General features: G+C 38.3%; 1 protein-coding gene across 4 annotated transcripts in view; it reads right to left on the reverse strand.

The window, feature by feature from the left end:
- The window catches only part of DOCK4 (dedicator of cytokinesis 4), a 255,172-nt gene that overhangs the window by 99,762 nt on the left and 133,908 nt on the right, over positions 1 to 21,502 (reverse strand). For all 4 annotated transcript variants that reach the window (XM_074903108.1, XM_074903107.1, XM_074903110.1 and 1 more), the window contains one exon: positions 12,288 to 12,413. In XM_074903108.1, the coding sequence (XP_074759209.1) occupies positions 12,288 to 12,413 (126 nt within the window). The remainder of the gene's footprint in view (positions 1 to 12,287; positions 12,414 to 21,502) is intronic.

Below are 21,502 nucleotides of genomic sequence, written 5' to 3' on the forward strand. Positions count from 1 at the left end.
TAAGTCAGCTTTGACTGGGACTGACATACAGTTTTCTGGATAAGGAAAGACTATAGAATGGTGAACCACACACACTCAGGTCATTAAACATGTTTTGTGAAGCTAAACCATGTAAGTCTCCTTAGAAGTAAAGGGACACTTCTAGACATGTGGGTTATGAGACCTCAGTCAACAGAAGCTAGAGAAAAACAAATTAAAGAAGCCATGTGTTGCATTTCTGTGTTGTCCGAATCACTTCACTGCTTAAAAAGCTGCTTATGCTGGCAAAGCTACTTTCTGGTCACTATCCCAATTAAAAAAAAAAAAAACTTAACATGTTACAGCAAATTATAGGTAAGGCAGAAGGTTGTTGTACATTGGATGTGAGATGACAAACAACAAAGCAGAAAAAAAAAAGTTGGTGTTGGTCCCTGTGAGAGTAGGAAGTAATGAGCTGTGTCTTGGAAAAATGGCAGAACTGTGAGTATCAGCAAGTGTATCTAGTGATGCTGTGTTTTCTTACTTCAAGACAACAATGCAATGTGTTGAAAAAGGGCATCAGTATATTCTGTCCTAACTACAGAAGTGGCCTGCTAACCCCAATAGTTTGGCACTACTTAGTTAGCACCCTATTATTTCACCTCTTTGGCTAATCAAAATCAGATTTTTAAATTTTAAAAACTACAGACTGAAGCACTCCTACAAGAGCTTCTACTATGAAGTGAGGGCTAGAGCTACATTGAAACTGAAGCTCTGTAGAATTTAACAAAAAAAACATGAGTTGTAGTGATGTGGATGATTGTATAGCCCTATCTTTCCCGTGCAGTGCAAGTGTTCAGTGCACATTCTGCAGGGATATTTACACTAGTACATCAATTTAATTGTATGGAAAGCTGCTGAATTGAAATGTCTGGATTGCTAAATCAAACTGTATACAGCACAGCACTGGCAGTACCTGCCTCTTCATACAGTCCTACTAATACATTTCATGATTGACCTGGCAAAGACATCTTGAAATATTTATATATCTTGAAAAATACCTTGAATATTTATAGTGTGAGAGAGCGGAAACTCTAAACCCTTCTTGCCCCAGACGTAGGTGCTAACCAGGCACATTACAGGTCAAGGTTTCTGACCTGAAAAGAAACAGAAGCTTCATGACTTCAACTAGCAATGAATTGTCCAAGGGCTGGACAGGACTGGAGTACAGAGACCTGATCAGCATCAGTTATATGAAAGAGGCAATTACAAGGAGCAGGAGGAAAGGCCAATTATAGTCAAAAACAACCACAAGACAGACTGCTGGAGGTCACACAGATAATGGAGGTCAGCCTTCCTGAACCTGCCAACTAAAAAAACCACAAATTTTAAATAACCAGTAAAGACAGAAGAGCCAGGAGTAATTTGCAGGTTGGAGCTGACAATGCATGCTCAGGGGTGCTATTATCTCCACCGTGCAGTTTCATTATGGGATGGTTCCGCAGGCTCCCTTTCCTTCATAGGTAGGAGGCTGTATCATCACTATTCAGGATCTGCGTACAAGCACTAGTCTGCTCCCCAGCTATGGTACCTACATGCAAGCTCTCCCCAGCTCAGAGAGGCTTGGATGCTCTCACAGAAGCTCAGGTGAGAGGAATGACAGGTAATAACTAATGAGGACAAGGTCACATCAGGACAGGCATCAGGAGAGCATTTGTATGCATGTGTTGTTTGTTCATTTATTTCTTTAGAAACATTATACTAAACTAAGAGTCAAAGTAATGATTCTTCATCACAAAACTGTTTTTAACAGACACTGAGGAAGCTGCACATTACAATTTCAACACAGACACTATAACAACAAGACTTTTCTCATATTCCAACTACATTTAGAACTGTAGAATTTCTTGTAGTGTATTAATATGGAACAAGGTTTTCAAGCTACCATAGCTGTCAAAGATCAAGGGTAGCCGTCTTTGTTAGAAAAAGAGAGTTTAGTTTGCCAGCAATCCTTGAAAAGCTTTCTAGTGAAATACATTTCAATTTGATTTAGTACTGTAACAAAACACAGCATGATCATATCTGAACAAGATAGCGTCTCTGATAGTTACAGCTTTCAGTGTGCAAATCTAAACTGTCCTGACAGCAGCCGCTAATTTAAAAATAATTACACAGAACTCACTAGGAGCTTTTGTTAGGAACTGCTTTTTTGAAAGCTTTCCTCAGAATTATAGGTCTTTTAGAACAATCATTTGAAAAGAAGCAGAAAACATTATTTTGTTTAGTTACAGTTCCTGTTCATTTACATCTCTGTAAAATACAAGCTAATCAGTTGCTTTGTTTTATACCCTAAACATGACTTTGACAGCTCTTAAAACAATCTGAGTTGTAGACACTGAAAATCTCTGGATGTGGCACAGACAAAATGGTATTTTGTCCCCAGTGGTATTGGGGAGGTGTGGCTGGAGAGCTGTCTGGAAGAGAAGGCTCTGGGGGTTCTAACAGACAAGCAGCTGAACAGGAGCCAGCAGTGTGCCCAGGTGGCCAAGAAAGCCAACGGCATCCTGGCTTGGATTAGAAATAGTGTGACCAGCAGGAGTAGGGAGGTGACAGTCCCCCTGTGCTCTGCACTGGTGAGGCCACACCTGGAGTGTTGTGTCCAGTTTGGGGCACCTCAACACGAGAGAGATATCGAGGTGCTGGAGCGAGTGCAGAGGAGGGCAACGAAGCTGGTGAAGGGCCTGGAGAGTAAATCCTATGAGGAGCGATTGAAGGAGCTGGGACTGTTTAGTTTGAGGAGGAGAAGGCTGAGGGGAGACCTCATCACTCTCTACAACTACCTGAAAGGACATTGTAGAGAGGTTGGTGCTGGTCTCTTCTCACAGGTGATGAGTGACAGAACAAGAGGGAATGGCTTTAAACTGCAACAGGGGAGGTTTAGACTGGACATTAGGGAAAAATTTTTCACAGAAAGAGTGGTCAGACAGTGGAATAGGCTGCCCAGGGAGGTGGTGGAGTCACCATCCCTGGATGTGTTTAAGTGTTGTTTAGATAAGATATTGGGGGATATGGCGTAGGGGAGAACTCAGAGTAGGGCTGATGGTTGGACTTGATGATCCCAAGGGTCTTTTCCAACTTGAATGATTCTGTGTGATCTGTGATTCTGTATTATCCAGGATGTAAATCTTGTGGATACAAAATGTTTTAAGAGAAAAAGTCCTTAGAATACTTTGTAGAATAGGACAAGAGCTGTGTAGCGGCTATAAGTGGGAAGATCTCAAAAAAACACATAGAGGTGATTATAACTTGAGGAGAGAGCTAGAGACCCTTAGTCCACCTTGCCTCCTACTCTCTCTGTCAATCCATACAATCTATGTCTTTTTTAGCTAGGGTATTCTATGATGTTACTATCCATGCTGATATACTGACAGTAAAAATCAAAACTGGAAGATAAAAGACAAGGGCAGGCAGTCTTCCACTCCCTTTGCAGCCCAGTAAACTTGGAACCGGCCCAGCTAAAGTTACGCTAAGAAAAAGCAGTTTACAGAAACACATGGAACAAGACAGAAGAGTTCAATTCAAAAGTAGGTGCCCTTATGTCTAGGTGATGCAGCACTGACCACCAGCATCTAGCCTAAATTTCAACAAGTTACACTACAAGCTCTTTACCTTTGCAGTAGTCACAACCTGGAGGTTGTAAATACTTTTAACTATCAAAACATATGTGTTTATTAATATATACACTTTGGGGAGTCAGGAAGAAGAGATTAAGTCCTGGATATATAGCAACATCAAATTCTTGCTAGTGCTTTCTGGCAGTTGAACTTTGATGATTTCATAGAAGCACAGAAGAGTATGGGTTGGAAGGGACCTTTAAAGGTCATCTAGTCCAACCCTCCAGCAATAAGCCACTAGATCAGGTGGCTCAAAGCCCCGTCCAACCTGGCCTGGAACACTTCCAGAGAGGGGGCATCTACAACCTCTCTGAGCAGCCTGTTCCAGTGTCTCACCACCCTCACAGTAAAGAATTTCTTCCTGGTATCCAGTCTAAATCTATCTTCTTTTAGCTTAAAACCACCACCCCTTGTCCTATCGCAACAGCCTCTACTAAAAAGTCCGTCCCCATCTTTCTTATAAAGCCCTCTAAGTACTGGAAGGCTGCAGTGAGGCCTCCCTGGAGCCCAACTTCTCAGCCTGTCCTCATAGAAAATGCTCCATCCCTCTGATCATTTTTGTGGCCCTCTTCTGGACCCACCCCAACAGGTCCATGTCTTTCTTGTACTGAGGACGCCAGAGCTGGACACAGTACTCCAGGTGGGGTCTCACCAGAGTGCAGTAGAGGGGCAGAATCACCTCCCCTGACCTGCTTGTCACGCTTCTTTTGATACAGCCCAGGATATAGCTGGCTTTCCAGGCTGCAAGTACACACTGCCAGCTCATGTCCAGTTTTTCACACACCAGTACCCTCAAGTCCTTCTCTGAAGGGCTGCTCTCAATCCCTTCATTCCCCCTGCTTGTGCCGATACAGGGGGGTGCCCGCACTCAGGTGCAAAACCTTGCACCTGGCATTGTTGAACCTTATGAGGTTCACACAGACCCACTTCTCAAGCTTGTCCAGGTCCCTCTGGATGGCATCCCATCCCTTAGACTTGTGAACCGCACCAATCAGCTTGATGTCATCTGCAAATCTGCTGAGGGTGCAGTTGATCCCACTGTGTATGTCATTGACGAAGATGTTAAACAGTACTGGTCTCAGTGCAGACCCCTGGGGGACACCACTTGACACTTATCTCTATCTGGCTATCTGGTAAATGCTGAGCTGTTGACCACTACCCTCTGGATGCGACCATTCAACCAATTCCTTATCCACAGAACAGTCCATCACATCCTTATCTCTCCAATTTAGACATAAGGATGTTGCAGGGACCATGTCAAAGGCCATACAGAAGTCCAGACAGATGACATTTGTAGTTCTTTCCTTGTCCACTGATGCAGTCACTCCATTGTAGAAAGCCATGAGATTAGTCAGGCAAGATTCACTCTTGGTGAAGCTGTGTTGACTGTGTTGAATTACCTCCATGTTCTCCACGTGCCTTGGCATAGCTTCTAGGAGGATCTGTTCCATGATCTTCCCAGGCACAGAGGCTGACAGGTCAGTAGTTCCCAGGGTCCTCCTTTCCACCCTTTTTAAAAATGGGTGCAATGTTTCCCTTTTTCCAGTCACTGGGGACTTCACTTGACTGCCATGGCTTTTCAAATATCATGGACAGTGGCTTGGCAACTACATCAGCCCATTCCCTCAGGGAAGCATCTTGTCAGGTCCCATAGATTTATATATGTTAAGGTTCCTCAGGCGGTCTTGAACATGATCTTCTCTTACAGTGGGAGGGACTTTGCTCCTCCAGTCCCTGCCTTGAGGTTCATCCACTCAAGATGTGTGGGAAGAGAGACTGTGGCAAAAAAGTTTTTGAGCACCTCAGCCTTCTTCTCATCTGCTGTTACCAGTTTGCCGGTCTTGTTCATAAAGGGGGATATGTTCTCCTCGACCTTCCTCTTCTGGCTGACATACCTATAAGAAGCTCTTATTATGCTTTGAAGCCTTTGCCAAGTTCAGCTCCAGATGTGCCTTGGCCTTCCTGACCCCATTCCTACACAACCAGGTAGTGTCCCTGTAGTCTTCCCAGGATGCCTCTTCATGCTTTCACTACCTGTGCATTTCCTTTTTGCCCTTTAGTTTGACCAGCATGTCTTTACTCAGCCATGCTGGTCTTTTGCCTTCCCTTCCTGATTTCTGACACAATCCAGTTGTATTTAATTACAAAAAAATCAATTAAAAATTCACATTAAGCAATCTGGCATCATTAGTGAAAATCATAGTATACAACGATGTTAATGGAGAGAAGGGCATCCTTAAGACCACCAACTCAGGAAGATACAGGCACACTGCATTTCAAAAAGAATTTCATCACTGTAGGAAGTGAAATCCTATTACTGAAACAATTTCTTTTTTGCATTGTAGAAGATACCAAAAGAGTGGTTGGCTGCTTATCAGCAAATATATTCAGCACTTTTAAGAATCGGGGCAAATCTCACTGACATGCTTGAAGCTGCCAGTAAATGTGTGTCAGATTTAAAGATCATGACAACCACCAATCAGCTGTCTGTTCAGTGCTTTCTCCCCATATAGCAACTTCTCCACTATTGTGGCAAAGAACAACTCACAGTAATTACTCACAACATGAGTAACGTTCACATGAATCAAGAATGAGAAAATGTACTCCGTGCTTAAATATATATATACAAAGAAAAGGTCTGAGATCAGGACCCTCTGGGTGGTGATACTTAACAAAAACTTATTTGGGGCAGAGTGTGTGTCTGCATTTAAGTATATGACATAAGAAATAAGACCATTTCTATTATTTATATATTGCTATCTAGTTTTTATATCATCACTATATTCTCATTTATGTAAGGCTAACATTAAAACAACTCTGCATGTGTTAGAAGTTTGTGAGCATTGGTGACTTTGGTAACAGGCCTGCCTTTTTATTATTGAATTAAGCAAGCTTTGGTATTTAAATCAAAGGCAGATAGATTTCTTTTCTCAGCTACCCTCCTGTCCTTTTTCAATAGAGCATTATCTGCATTTTCAGCTTTATTACAGAAACTCTCAATAAGCGCTAAGAAACACTCATCAGAAAACAACTGAGTAAGCAAATGAAATGCCCATAACAAGGGATTCTCAAACTGCAATACTTTTCAGATTTCAAATGGATTGTAGATCTCCCATGTAAGACCCAATTGCTCTGTAGCTTTTTTTGTTCTTCCTTTTTAACAATGAGATGTAAAACCAGTTGCTTTGAACAAGTGAGGAATAAAAGACTTACAAGCTGTTTTAGCAGAAAACTTTGACCTGTTGATTCTGTATAGCTATGATATAAAGAAAACATTTCCAGCAGAACTTTGACAGACCATTTATTTTTACAGAGCTAAAGCATTCACTTGTTAGTTTGCTTGTGCTCCTTACATGGTTTATTGAAGAAAGACTTCCAAGCCATAACTATTCTTGTATAAACTTCCCATGCATCACTGCTTCTCATTCTATGCTCAAAAGAAAACCAGCTTACTCTTCTCCAAATACTGTAACTTCAGAAGACCCTCTTCCCCATTCTCTACTTCCAGAGACTTCAAATCAAGGGAAGTCCAATTAAATTAGGGCTTTTCTTCCCTTTCCATAGTTCTATTTTTCCTTCAGTTCCTAATCAACCAAGAAAAATATGACAGAGATGGGAAGGAGAAGCAAAACAGTACAGAAGTTCCTTGCACTTGTCTAACTAAGTGTGTAGTCATGTATTAGTATCTTTGTTTTCTCTAGTGACTTGTAGAAATGACAATTCCTTTGGTAGATAGGCTCAAAGCTTTAAGAAAAAAGTATTAAAAGAGGATTTGGAAAGCAGAGGATATTCCCCACAGAGTACTACAGTTTCATGAAAGGTCAAAATTCAGGGTGTCTTTACTCCACAATATTACTTAAACATATTTTGTGTAAGTAATATCCAGGCAATATTGCCTTCGGTAATTAAAAATATGTATTTCTGGATTTTTGGAAATCAGAACAGCAAACAATGGCAGGTGTTAAATTTAGGCTGTTTGTACTCCATTCAGGATAAAGAAGATTGGAAAAATTCATACTACTGCTCGTGGGAGAAAAATGCTTGCGTCAGACATATTTCCTAGAATCAACAACTCTTTAATGAGCCCAAGCTCACTGACAAGATACAGATACTTACCATGACAAAGACAACAGATTCCCTAGCCTTCTTTACATTTTTGCTCTCCAGACTCTTATTCTAAGATTTGAAAGAGGGAATATGCTTCTAGTCAAAATCACATCATTGAAAAATGCATGTTATCACAAGGATAGCATTTTATGAGATCATTTGTATAAAAAACCCCAAATATTCTAGTTCGAGTTTAATTTTAAATGCTTCTGAAAATAGAAAGTAAGGAAGACTGGAGAGTGTGTACTTGCATATGAAAAGAATAAAAGACCTTTTAGTAATCCAGATGAGGGAGTAACAAGTATATTCAGGAGCTTTCAAAGACAGGATTCTGATGAGATTTAACTGAACAGCTAAAGGACATCTAATGAAGTTAAAAGTTGACAAATGCAAAGCAACACAAATGTGATGGTAAAAAAACCTAAGTTATTTTTCCTAAATTAAGCATATGAAAGCTTAATGTAGGAAACTTAAAAGCACTGCAACATCCTTGGCAGCTCATTCCATCTGCTGAATGAACAGAAATGGTAAAGAAACTGACAGAAAATTGAAAAACAAAGTGCACCTTTTATTGTTTGACAAATAAGTCTGAAACTATGAAAATTACATTACAGAAATTAATACTGCAGCTTCATGTAGAACCTTTAGCTATGTTATTTGTGAAATCATTTCACAGGATTAGAAGCGGATCAAAAAATTCAGAATGATTACAAGCCAAGAACTTTGCAGTCAGGACTGACTAGCTCAGCTATAGATACCAGCATTATAGACCCTCTCAGCTTACGCACGAGTAAAACAATGGTCACTGTAATACCACTGTACTGACTTGTCAATTCTTAAACCTCTTCTAATATCATAAGAGTTTGGATGGACAGGAAGGAATATAAACTCTGATCTTAACCCAAAGCAAGTGGTGGTCAGATCTCAACAGTGGTAATGCCACCAGTTCACATCGTAAGCTGAAAAAAAGGTGTCTAAAGCTAAATGATATCCATCTATGAAAATCTGTTGATTTGTCAACCAGCAGGCCAATTGTTTATACACTGCAATACATTTTATGGACTCAGACACTTGGAGGAGAGCTGCTGTCCTCTGTAAGTTAGAGCCTTTCAAAATTCTATCTATAGCTGTTTTAAGTAAGAACTATCTTTGATATTATAGACAAAGCTGCATAGACTAAGTTTGTAGGTAAAGTTCCAGGAAGTAAGGGTTGGACCTAACAAAATTGCTTAGTGAAGGAAGGATTCTACACAAAGATATGAGATTACTTATGTGCTAGTGTCTCATGCTGTATGGATTTTGGCTTTGAACATACCAAATAGTCAAGACAGCTACTATCAGTAATAGACTTAGCATTATTAAGAACAGTGTAGCTTAAATAAAGTAAAGCAGATGCAGTTCTGGTCTGATAAGCATGAGAAAGATGTACAACTGTATGGATGCCTGTCACATGATAGTTTGGAGCCTGTTTACAACTGACAGTCCTAGATGGAAGCTATGCCTCCTCCACTAAGTCTCCATCTAGACAAACAGCTGTGTTAGGGTTTAGTCCAGTTCTAAAACCCCCAGACAACACACACTGATGATCAGGCTTTTTTATGGAATTAGGTATCTTCCACAAAGATGCAAAACAGTATGTACATGGGTATATGCTAGAACACATGCAGCACTGAAGTTATGCACTGATACTGTAAGTCAAATTTGGAAACAGATTCCATAAGAGCACACTACATAAAACAGCCAAAAAGCTGGTAAAAGTATGTATAGAAAAATAAAAAAGGGCTTTTACATTCCATCATCTGTTATGTATGTTAATCTAACTTAAAGTACTGCTCAAAAAGTATTACATGCTAAATTTTATACACTAAATAATGTCTGTCCTTACAGGAAACAGTGAACACAGAAATTCAGGGTGTAAGCACAATTGTCCTTTGATGCTGTGCACAGCTATCTGAGAATACTCACTTCTGCATCTGTAGACTGCCACACTAGGATGCTGTAAAGGAGTTTACTAGTGGTTGTATAGAGACTGCTCTTAAATCTACGTTAAGTCTAGAAAATGCATGTTGATTAGACTGTTGAAGAAGGCACTTTCACTGCCTGTCCTTCTGTCAGCTAGAATAAAGTGAGCGGCTTATTTCACAGCCTTTTTGATTCTAGCCATCTACTTCATTTCCTAAAACACTTGGAGTTCTTCATTAAAAAATTCCACAGGTCCTGGAAAGAGCATTCTGTGGCTTCACCCTGTCAGGCTCCTGTGACATAAAAATCACTGCTCTATAAAAACATGCATTATTATTGTCAACAAAATTCTGGTCTGACATGTATGTTGATCCTAGTTACTTTTAATGGCAAAACCTCCAAAGAGAACAGGATTGGTATGATGAAAAAATGAAGGTCAGAGAGAGTTTAAATACACCAGAATGGGAGATTTAAAATATAGTGTTTATAGAAGAGATACTGTAGTTTAGCAGCATGAAGTATTTCTTATTGAATTATTCAAGAGGTTAGGGTTCTGAACCAGACTAAGTGCTAATTAGCCACAACAACATACTTGTTTTCAACAAAAATATAAAATGAGATCTAATTAATGACTATTTCCAGTGGCAAAAGATGAAGTTCTCTTATGTCTGAAGAAAGACACTAGAAGAGAAACAAAATGAAAGGAGAGCTTTAAAAGAAAAAAGCATTTCAAAGGCTAGGTTCTTGAAGGCATTTCAGTGCCTAAGGCATACTGCTCTCCCTAGCCCTTGGAACTCATCATTGCAAGAGTGAGGTGATTATTTCTCTTTATGAGAAACATCTCCTATGCCAGTAAACACAGAATATAAGTTGAACATTTTCTAAACTGAAGTAATGCATACATTTGGACTGAGAAAGCAGTATATCAGAACCCATATACTGGGTTTTTTTAACTAAAAAAGGGACAAACAGCCTGCACAATTCTTTGAAACTGAGTTGAGAAACTCCTCCAGCAGCTGATTATGCTTTACTCTGCTATAACATGTTTTTTTGCAGTTTAGTACATCACATTATTTCATAACTGGAAAGTGAGGGGATATGAGAGCTATTTATAGAACTTAGAAAATTTGGTAACACAGAGCATAAGGTCAGTAAATCACAGATAAACGGAGAAGGGTTTCTTAATGGGAGTTATAACATGCTCAGTAAAACTGTTTCCACTGTTTTCAGCCATATTATCTACAACACTCATTTGATTCAAATTACAAGTCCAAGAGTAATACAATAAATAAACCCTAGCTATTATAAGATTTCAACTGAATGCTTCCATTAGGTATACATATATATCTACCTTCAAATTAAATGGCACCTGACTCATGCATTTTATTGTTCTAAATATTGCAGTCACACCAGCAGAGTATTTTCATAATAATGATAAAACTGTTTTATTAACTTGTGTTCTGTGCATGTTTTAAGTTATTGGAACTACTGATCAAGGATGCAGAAGGACAGATGTTTAATTGGCAGTAAGAACACAAGTGAATTCTCAGTTGTCAAGTTTCTGGCAGAGTTCAGAAGAAATACATGCCCATAGCTAAATCCAAGTCTCATTACTGAGTTTTAAATGCCTATTTAAGACCTCCTTGATCAGTGAACTATTGAAGCTTATTTATTCTTCCCTCGGAACCTTAGTTTACTTCTGATTTAGGCACACAGGAATGCAAAGACAGATCTTGATAAGAAGAACGTAGTCTCTATTAAAAATCTGCAAGTCATGAGGATATTTTACATTTGAGAGTCAAGGCATTGTGTGTGTGGACTCAGCTGAAACTAGGAAGTGAGCTCCTCCCTGCAACATTTCTCAGCAACAACACAACACCATAATCATGCCAAACTGTCTGCTTGTAAGTATGTTTTTCCTTAAAGAGACATTTGACTTACCATTTCCAGCAACCCATTAAACTTTCTAAAAATTTCCTTTCAGGGATGGAACTATAGATATTACTATGATCTTCTTCACATTCACATTGACATAACCTTTCTACCTTCCTTACCATGTGTTTAAGTATTTGCATATTTTGTCATACAATATAATCAAAGTAAAATCTCTACATCCCTATTAGTATCCCCTTCCAGTATCTTAATTTCTGGTATTTGAGACACAAACCTCATGAAACCAGAAGCTGTACAGTGTCAGTGAAATTCTATGAACCTTTATTTAGAAAACTACCAGCTCCTAAGAACATAATGTTCTGCTGGTTATTTCTTTCTCTGCATAGAGATCAGAAGTCTTGCATTTAGTCATCTTCACTTCTAGAAAGTGGGGTTCCATCTCTCAAAAAAGGCTGCTACGGCTGTAAGCCCTTCTGACATTGTCATAGTAACTATACAATGTATAATGCAATGGGGCCACTGGGACACAGTTTTCTTCTATCTGAAAAAAAACTAACATAAAAGTCTCTGGAAAAGTTCAAGAAGTTTTAAAATACAGTATTTATTTGGAAAGCAGCTGAAACCTAAGTAATTTATCTTTTTTTGCTGTTAATTTTTGCTGCTTACCCAGAGTTTTTTTTCTTTTTAACTTACCAGGCATTATAATATTGGAAAAACCTAGTTTTCTTGTTATGGATACCCCATGGGTAAACATGGATGTATACTCTCTCCTAATTTGTTCTATGTCTCCATGAAGCAACTGAAGAGAAACTGCCAGACCTGAAAATAAAGAGAAAAGCAGAGAAAAATAAGACATTCAAACAGATTGATGATCACTACATCTTAAAAATTATGTCTACTTGCAAGTGTATATGTATTCCTGAGAACTCAGAAAATTCAGAGGAAGTTCAGTAATACCCAGCTAACCCACCTCAAAATTTGTATGTATTTGGGAAGGGTACCAACAACCAGAAATCAGTAAAGACTTGAAAACAACTACCCATGAAAAACCATTAGCAAATTATTACTGATATGTAACGGAGCTATGATGACACGTCGGATCAAAATTATCTTAATAGGGATGGACTAAGGCCTTAACTGGAAAAAGAATTAGAAAAATGTCGATCAGTAATTTTTGCTACAATTTTAATTTTTCACTTCCTTCTACACAATACTGCCTTCACTGGTATGCAAGAAAAGGTGCAAACACAATGGTCCCTATCTATGGTGAAATACGGACGTCTCATTATAATGCATCATTTAACCTGATACAATGTTATACAGTTGATTAATTAAAAAACTGAAGAAACAAACTCTAATAAACCAATACAGTATAATCAATATTTTTTTAATTTAGGCACAGTATTTTCACAATGATTGATTTTTTTTAAATATTCATCAGATTGATTCAATCATCATCTTACCTACATTTGCTAGAGGACATGTGAAATGTAAGGATGGCCATATAATAATTTTCTAATATTTATTCCTCTAGTACTAAGGAATAACTTCATGTACTGTATCTGCAGTATACAAATAAATTGCAAACAGTATACTTCATTACAGCTGAGATTAACAAAAACAACAGGCATGCCTTCTGGTTATTTCAAATACTATCACTAAGGCAAGTGTCAGGATGACACAACTTGTGAAGATTCATCCTTCCTCACCTCCAACATTACTACAGCATATCACATGTCAACATATATATCAAGGAGAAGAACAAACTTCATATGCACTTAACTGGAGATAAACAGACAACTCAGAAGAGTCATAACTAACTTAAAGTTTACCTAAATAACATGTACACACCAACTGAACAACAAGGTCATCAGTCCGTTTGGCTTTGGAAGAAATTTCCCCTACAACCATGTTACTGTTTAACTGAATAAATTTACTTCAAAGTCTGATGGTTCTTACGTCAGAGGTTGAAAAATCTGTACTAAGTACTGCCAGTACAGGCTACCACACCAAAGAGATCAGAGATCTAATTAGCATGACAACTTTGATCGTTTTCCTCTTGCCTACACTTACATCTCACTATTTCGGCAACTCTGACCACACTTCCATTCTCTTATGAAAAACAGCTCACCTACCTATCTCCAACTGCGTACATAAACAAATCTTACAAAGAAAAACATTCAGTGAAGTCTATTCTGTCTAAGGACTGCATTTAATGCCATGGATATTGATTGTTTTGGTAATGGGAATTTGTTCTCTAGTTATCCAGTGAACAACTTGTAGGAAGTAGTGACAATTATTATAGGTGTAGAAGAGAAAATAAACGACACTGGGGCCAGCTGATGGTACAGGAGGCTGGTAAGAAGTCATACAGGCAAAATTCAGACTATTTGAACAGGTGAAAAGTTTTTCATTGCTGGATGTGAAGAACTTGTCTGGGTATTATGACTTACACACTTACAAATATGGATAATTAGCCCACCTCCAACCTTGCTTTCTTTACATTTTAAGAAATTGTTATAATACGTATGTATATTCAAACACCCATATGCCCCTATTGCACTGTTTCCTTGGAAACCTAAACCAACATCTGCCATTGCTCCAGATCACATCAACCACAACAGCGTTAATCAGATATTGGACACCGCCTGGTGTTGAATAAAGTTATTATGTTTTCTAAACAAATGTTGTAGACCTCAAATCCAATTAGTATTAGTTTTCTTTGCACACAAATTTCACGTATTTCCTTGAAGAATTTTATTTAGCTCAAAAATGAGATAAATGTCAAAACCCTCATCAATGGCAAAATAGTTTTAACTTGAGGAATAAGCTGCCTGTCAAGGATTTAAAGTTCTTGCTCATGAAGGCAAGAAAGGTACTAGCACCGTGTATTTCATAGCATTCATTGTTAGAAAATTAAGTCATCTTTTTATATCCAAAAGCATCAAGAAAATCTCACAGTGAACACACTTAAAACATGGGTTAGTCATTTTACCTATGGTTTAAATACATCTTTAGATTATAAATGGTATGCATCTCCCAACTCTTCAGAGTAATGAAGAACACCGGATTAAAGAGAATAAAGTCAGTTAAAAATGTTACATGGTATAAACAGTCCAGTACAATAGGAAAGAGTGAAACTAAACCAGAATGGAAGCAGAACAAAGATGCACAGGGAAGGCAGTCTGAAGAACCTCCAAAACCCAAGGTTTCGAGTTAACAATCTTGCCACTGAGGATTCAGCTGCCAAATGAAAAGGGAACTGACAAGAAGGGAAGGAGAAGATCTAATAAACCTGGTAAAAATGCTAAAGTTTGGAGCAAATGGACTTTATATATTCAATGACAAGAAGATAATTGCCTGTTAAATGTTCTGATTGCTCTCTAAGCACCACTAATTTTGCAGGGAAACTCGCCCCCCCTGCATTAAGGACCTAAAATCTGAAGATGAATACTGTTACTGAAATATGATACCCAAGTTACAGAATACATTGTTTGAATTCCTGCTGATTTGTTACAATCATGATCTTGTGATGGACAAAAGGAAGGCACTGTATATGAAAAGTAAGGAGTTTCTTTTTAGTCCCAATTAAAGTTATAAGAGTCTAATCAGTGTTTTTATTTGTCCATTTACAATGATACTAACACATTCCAAACAAAATACTGTTAAAATGACATAAATACACATAACATTTCCAGTATCTACCTCTTGCTCACCCTTCCCCTGCCTATCTGGGGTCTTAAGATCAATGGTTTCAACCTGGGAAGGTGGGGTATTGGGAGCAAGTTATCAGCATTCCAAGTCCTTTGCCATGAGGGTAGGATGTTGCCTGCTTCTTCCTCCTCTCTCTCTAGGCTCCCCTTGGAGTGTTTTGCCAATTATTAGGCCTAGCATAAAGGACACAGCCAACATAAAAATGAACCAATAACCAAATTGTATTTGATACAGAAGGGTCAGTACATGGGTGAGCGCTGGGGGTACAAACAAGTCAGTCAGATTATACATAATCAACATCAATCCCACTGACCCCAACAACGACACCACACAACCAACAATGGGTGGAATAAATGGTGAAATGCAGTCTCCCAGAGAAGGGACAGGAGACAACCGAGTCAACAAGCCAAACACATAAGGCCAAGGAAGCCACATACTGAATCTCTACACAGCCCACATTTACAAAAGCCAGACCTGACTGGAGCCCAGTCCCAGGGAGGCAGGAGGTCCTTCCCCAACAGAGAACTCTGCAAAGTGCATCCACCTCACAGACAGACACTGCCCCTGCCTGCAAGTGGTCCCAGCTTTTATCCCCAAGTGGGACACCTGACCTTTGTTTACTTAATGTGGGACACCCGGGGCTCATTTACCCAAAGGCTCTCCCTGCAAGGCCGGCTGCACCCTGGAGGGAAGCCTAAAGGCAAACTCACCCCCCCTTTGGGAAGGGCTGTGGGAATCACCCATATGTCAACCTTAATTTGGGGCTTAGGGTTGAAACCCCAGCATTTCATGGAGTAATTTTTATGCTTGCTAATGTGCTTTACACTTTGTTATTTCTTCACTGGTCTGCAAGTCTGCATTACATCTTCATTCATCATATATGATGTGTTTTATATATGCCAAATACCTGTTCTTTGTTCCCTCTGTTCCTCCTAAAACTGGTTTTATTCTGCTTTTAAGGTCAGACTGTTTGATGACCAGTAATTGGCCACTGGTGAGCTGTTCATATCTCTGGGGCCTCTAGTATCATCCCACACGTGTACTTGCAAGGCCTCAGTTACAGTCACATGTCTTTACTCTTCGATGTTCCGTTTTAGTCTAGGGTTATAGATAGCTAACTCTACACAGAGTAACTACATGTTATAACTACCCATTGCATAAAAAGTATATATACTGAAGTGGGTTACAACACACAACTGTAAAAAGCTAAGCAAGAGCTAAAATAAAGTAGATCTAATTTCTTATTTTGTCATTACATGAATGCTTTTACAAGTCAGAACAAATCTTCAGGAAGGCTAAGGCAAGTCCAGCCAGCCAAAGCCAAAGAGATAATGAGGACTGTGTCAACAGCTAAACACAAAGCCTGTGTCTAGCTACAAGCTACAGCAATCCTGTATTTATTAGTCTATAAAAATACAATACACTCTCCAAAGAAACTAGACACCCATCATAACTGAGGAGCCATGCATCTGAAATAAAAGGCATGGGGCAGAAGTACTTTAAAAAGATGGAGTAATTCATGCAAGGGACTAAAGTTTGTACCCTTATTATAAATCGTTACCTGACTATTAATTAGAATTAACTAACATAATTTAAACATCCTGACATGTCATAGAGCAGTTCAAATTTTCAAAAGGTTACACATGCAGTTGAAGTAAAGAGGGACTCCCTCAAACACACTGCAAAACAAAGTGGAACGAAGAGGAAGCAGCTAGTTGAAAGAAACAACCTTCCTCACCAAAACGTAACCAGAATTTTGCATACCATAATGGCCTGTAAGCCACTGAACTGAATTTACAAGTGATTGAATCTATCTCTATGAGGAGAAATGAAGGACTGGAGGGGAAACATTACTGCTCCTAGAAAGGAAGGTTTAATCACTAGACTGTAATGAGACAGGGTCAAGGTGGAGCAGGCTTCCACAGAATTTGGTCAACAGCCAATCTGGGAAAAGGAATGCAAACAAAGAATGCAGAGATATTCTTTTTATATACAGCGATAGAAAGTTAATTTATTAACATTTCTCCTATAGAAACATGAATACCTTCCCTGTCATATAACAAAGGTTATATCCTTTAGTTTTAACCGATTCCACTCTGATGATGTATGTCAACATCAGTTTTTCTCATCTCATTTCATGCTCTAGACAATAGAATTATCAGGTTTAGAAAAAATCAGGTAATTCCTGATGGAATAGCTGTACACAGACAAAGCAAAATAGAAAACTGCAACATGCCACCATACACTGCATCTCACTGAGGTTGATATGATTATTACACCATCTATGAGATCTAGATTCTATCCAAAACTTCATAACTCTACATTTTCCATTTCTAGAGCATTAGGAGCTAAAATGATTATCCAGTCTCTGAAGGACTGGCACATTTTCTTTAATTAGGTACATAGTGCAGCTCTGTCCCCTCAGAAGAAATTTCAGTTACCTCCCTAGTTGTAATTAAAACTTCTTATGTTAGCTATTATTCTTTATTTACTCCAGTTTTGAAAGCATTACTAAAGAACTCTGTGGTATTGCAAACAGATCTGCTTTTATTCCTTTTGCAAGCACATGAAATTTCTCACAATTAACTTGTAGTATAGTTGACCACAGACTATTTTTATCATTCAGATGAGAGTACAGAAAATTGACAAGTTGCTGAATAAGCATTCCAGGTTTTTTGTCATTTTACCTTAAAACAGTTTTTGTACTGCACTATTGATTTCTGCGTTTAGTTATGACAAAAGGCAACTGTTTATTAAGCTTACACTTATTTGCATTTGAGCTTCTGGGGGGAAGGGAAAGCATTTACATTCAGCTTCTACGTACTGGCAGCACAGAACCCTAGATCATATTAAGAAGAAAATACCTAGCAGCTGCTCAGGAAGCTGATAGGAAAAAAAAAAACAACTCAGCATGCTATTCAGGAGTGTTTGTATTTTAAGAAAGGTAATAAAATAAGGCATCTGTCCAGATAAAGCTGCCTAAGGGTGTTAAAAGTATTGTTGAAGGCATACAGGTGTTCCTGGTTTTTGGTAGTATTTAAAGTGTCCAAATTACCACTGCAAAGATAAAACCAGTAGATTTCCACATTGTTATTGGAAAAAAAAACCCCAAGGAAAAAAAAAAAAAAAAAAAAAGAAGATTTAATATGATCTGGGAAAAATAACTGTATAAATCTTGTGTAATTTGGCCACAGCAAAATCTGTGTAGTTAATCCAACAAATTACAGTCTGGAAACAGAGAGAAAAAGAGGAGATGTAGATTCAATCTTAACTGGCCTTGTTAAAAATTTGACTGTGATTACTTTGAATTATCAGAGGAAACTCCAAACTATTTCTCTTTTCTTCAGCTTTAAATTCTGGGTTTTAGCTCAGTAAAAAAGAATGCAAGAAAAACAGCCTTTGCCAAATTTTGACAACTTTCTTGGAGGTCACAAATTAAATGAGCTCTTGTACCTAAGGTTTTTCTCAGAAATGCCCTCAAGTGTGGAAGGTCGGGTTTTTTTCTTCTTCACATGGAACATAAACACTTAAATGCAAAAATTATCACAAATTATCACAAGTAAAGTGGCTTGGAATTTTTTACAGGGGAGATAGGAGAGATGATAGAGCCTCAAGTATTTCTTGACAGAATTACTGTCGGATGAAGGTTAACGGACCAGAAGGCTAAATGACTCTAACCGCCTTATACAGACAATAAAGATCTCAGCAATAATTTCTCAAATTCTTACCTTAGTAAGCTCACTGATGGCCTTTTCTATTAACAATACACACAGCATGTCAATACCCATTTCCACACTACACTGTTATATTGCGAAGGTGAATCATCTTGCTCAAAAAATGTTAAAATTACATTCTTACATACTGTTTTATTAACTAGAATATTAGACAGTGCACAAAATACACAATTTTACTATTATAAGTGTTTTATATTGCTTCTAGTGCAAATAACAGACAAAAGGTTCCAATGAAATGCAAGTTATTTTCTCCTTCATGATGTGCAGCTCTGCCATGCAAACAGCTTTCACACCATTGTATTAAAAATGTGGCTACGTGCATTCCAATTAAGTGTCTTATTTAAAATAAAGAAATAGTCACCAACATAAAATCCCAGGTAATGTTGTAATGAATTTTTAAGTATAAACCTTGAAGGAGCTAAAATCATACATATATATTGTATAGTTTATAATCTGAAGTAATGTTAAGACTTTTAATTCCTTCAGTAGACAAAATAAAGGAAGTCAACACATATTTAATAGTAACAAGAAGAAAAAATTTTTAGAAGGGGCTTATAAAAACCTCATTGCTAAGACTAACCCAACTCCCAGATGGAAATACAAGCTAGCTATTCTCATTATGCAGCATTAGCTAGGAACTTCCAGGTTTAAACTGGGTGCCATTTCAATTATATGCAGAAATAGTGTGGCCAGTGGGACTAGGAATTGATTGTCCCCCTGTACTCATCACTGGTGAGGCTGCACCTGAAATACTGTGTTCAGTTTTGGGCCCCTCACTACAAGGAAGACATGTGTCCAAAGAAGGGCAACAAAGTTGGTGAAGGGTCTAGAGCAAAAGTCCTACAAGTAGTGGCTGAGGGAACTGGGGTTGTTTAGCCTGGAGAAAAGGAGGCCGAGGGGAGACCTTATCATTCTCCACAACTACCTGAAACAAGGTTGCAACAAGTCTTTTCCCATGTAGCAAGAGATAGCACAGAAGGAAAGGGCCTTAAGTTGCATCAGGGAAGGTTTAGACTGCATGTAAGGAAAAGTTTTTTCACCAAGAGGGTTATCAAGCATTGGAACAGGCTGCCCAGGGAAGTGGTTGAGTCACTATCCCTGGAGGTGTTTAAAAGACGTGTAGATGAGACACCTAGGAACATGGTTTAGTGGTGGAGTTGGCAGTGTTAGGTTTACAGTTGGACCTAATGACCTTAAAGGTCTTTTCCAACCTAAATGATTCTATGATTCCATAATCGCAGTACCAAGATGAATAGAAAGTCATAGCTTCTACTGGATATAAGATGTCCCTGACAGTATCACAATGGCACACTACTCATTCTTCTCTAAAAACAAGTATTTTAGCAACAGCCGAGAGTACAGTATGAATTTGACTTTATTACAGCACTCATCTCCAGCACAGTTCACAAGTCATGCTATATGAAGGACACTTACAGTTAACTAAACCAAAAATCCACCTTGAACGTGATTTTTGAAGTCCTTATGGTAACACAAGAACTTTCACAGACAACACCAGAAGCTTGAACTGCTGTGAAAATGTAGAAGATTATATCTGATTGGTCTATAAGTCTGCCACTTTTAAGGATTAATATCTTTTCCCAAAACTATTACACCATAATTAATAATACATGCTAGATTAGGCTACAAATTTTAAAGATTTGGTTACTCCTGAATTTGTGAGAAGGGTTTTACCTTAGATTGCTGAACAATATCATCCACCCCATAGAAATTGCTTGAAAAAGTAAAGTTATACCAATCCTTGTCTAAAAACCTGCTCTAAATCTGGCTTTTTTATATGCCAGAGTTGTAGTTCAGGGCCAAATGATCTTGAAAAATTTATGTGCAAAATTCTCTATACTTAATCTTTCAGCTTTAGTATTTGTTGAGAACAGGAATGCCTTCATTCACCGTGTACTTACTGAAGTACGTGAGCACTATTCTCATTTTAAATGTATTTCAAATAGCAGCCTTCAGTGACAACTAATTCTTAAACACTTCAAAATGGAATACACAATCTCCTTGTCACAAAACGTAACAAAGATTAAAACTAACGGATTAATAAATTGTCACAGAACTAAATAATTAAACAAATGCACTTTTGTTTAAATGTTAGTGATGTGTAGATACAAAATACATCACCGACATCTGTGAACCCTGCTGAGAAAAGACAAACACCAGAGAACTTCTCTGTGATTAATCATACACCCAGGAGACAGCTAAAAGTTAGGTACTTCATTCTGTTCTATCTTCTCTGACAAGTACATGTTACCACTCTTGCTCCCATTCCTCCTCATTTTCTACTAGCTCTACTCAATTCCCTCCCCACTGTGAGCCTAAGCCTGCTTTTTGTGTCTAACAACTATAGCTGCTTCCAGCAGGGAATGCACATTTTGTTTCCCCATCTGAAAATTTTCACACTGATTCACAGGAAGAAGTTCTCCTTGCATCAGTTCTGAATGG

Source organism: Athene noctua, chromosome 3, assembly GCF_965140245.1.
Source record: "Athene noctua chromosome 3, bAthNoc1.hap1.1, whole genome shotgun sequence".
Lineage (NCBI taxonomy): Eukaryota > Metazoa > Chordata > Aves > Strigiformes > Strigidae > Athene > Athene noctua.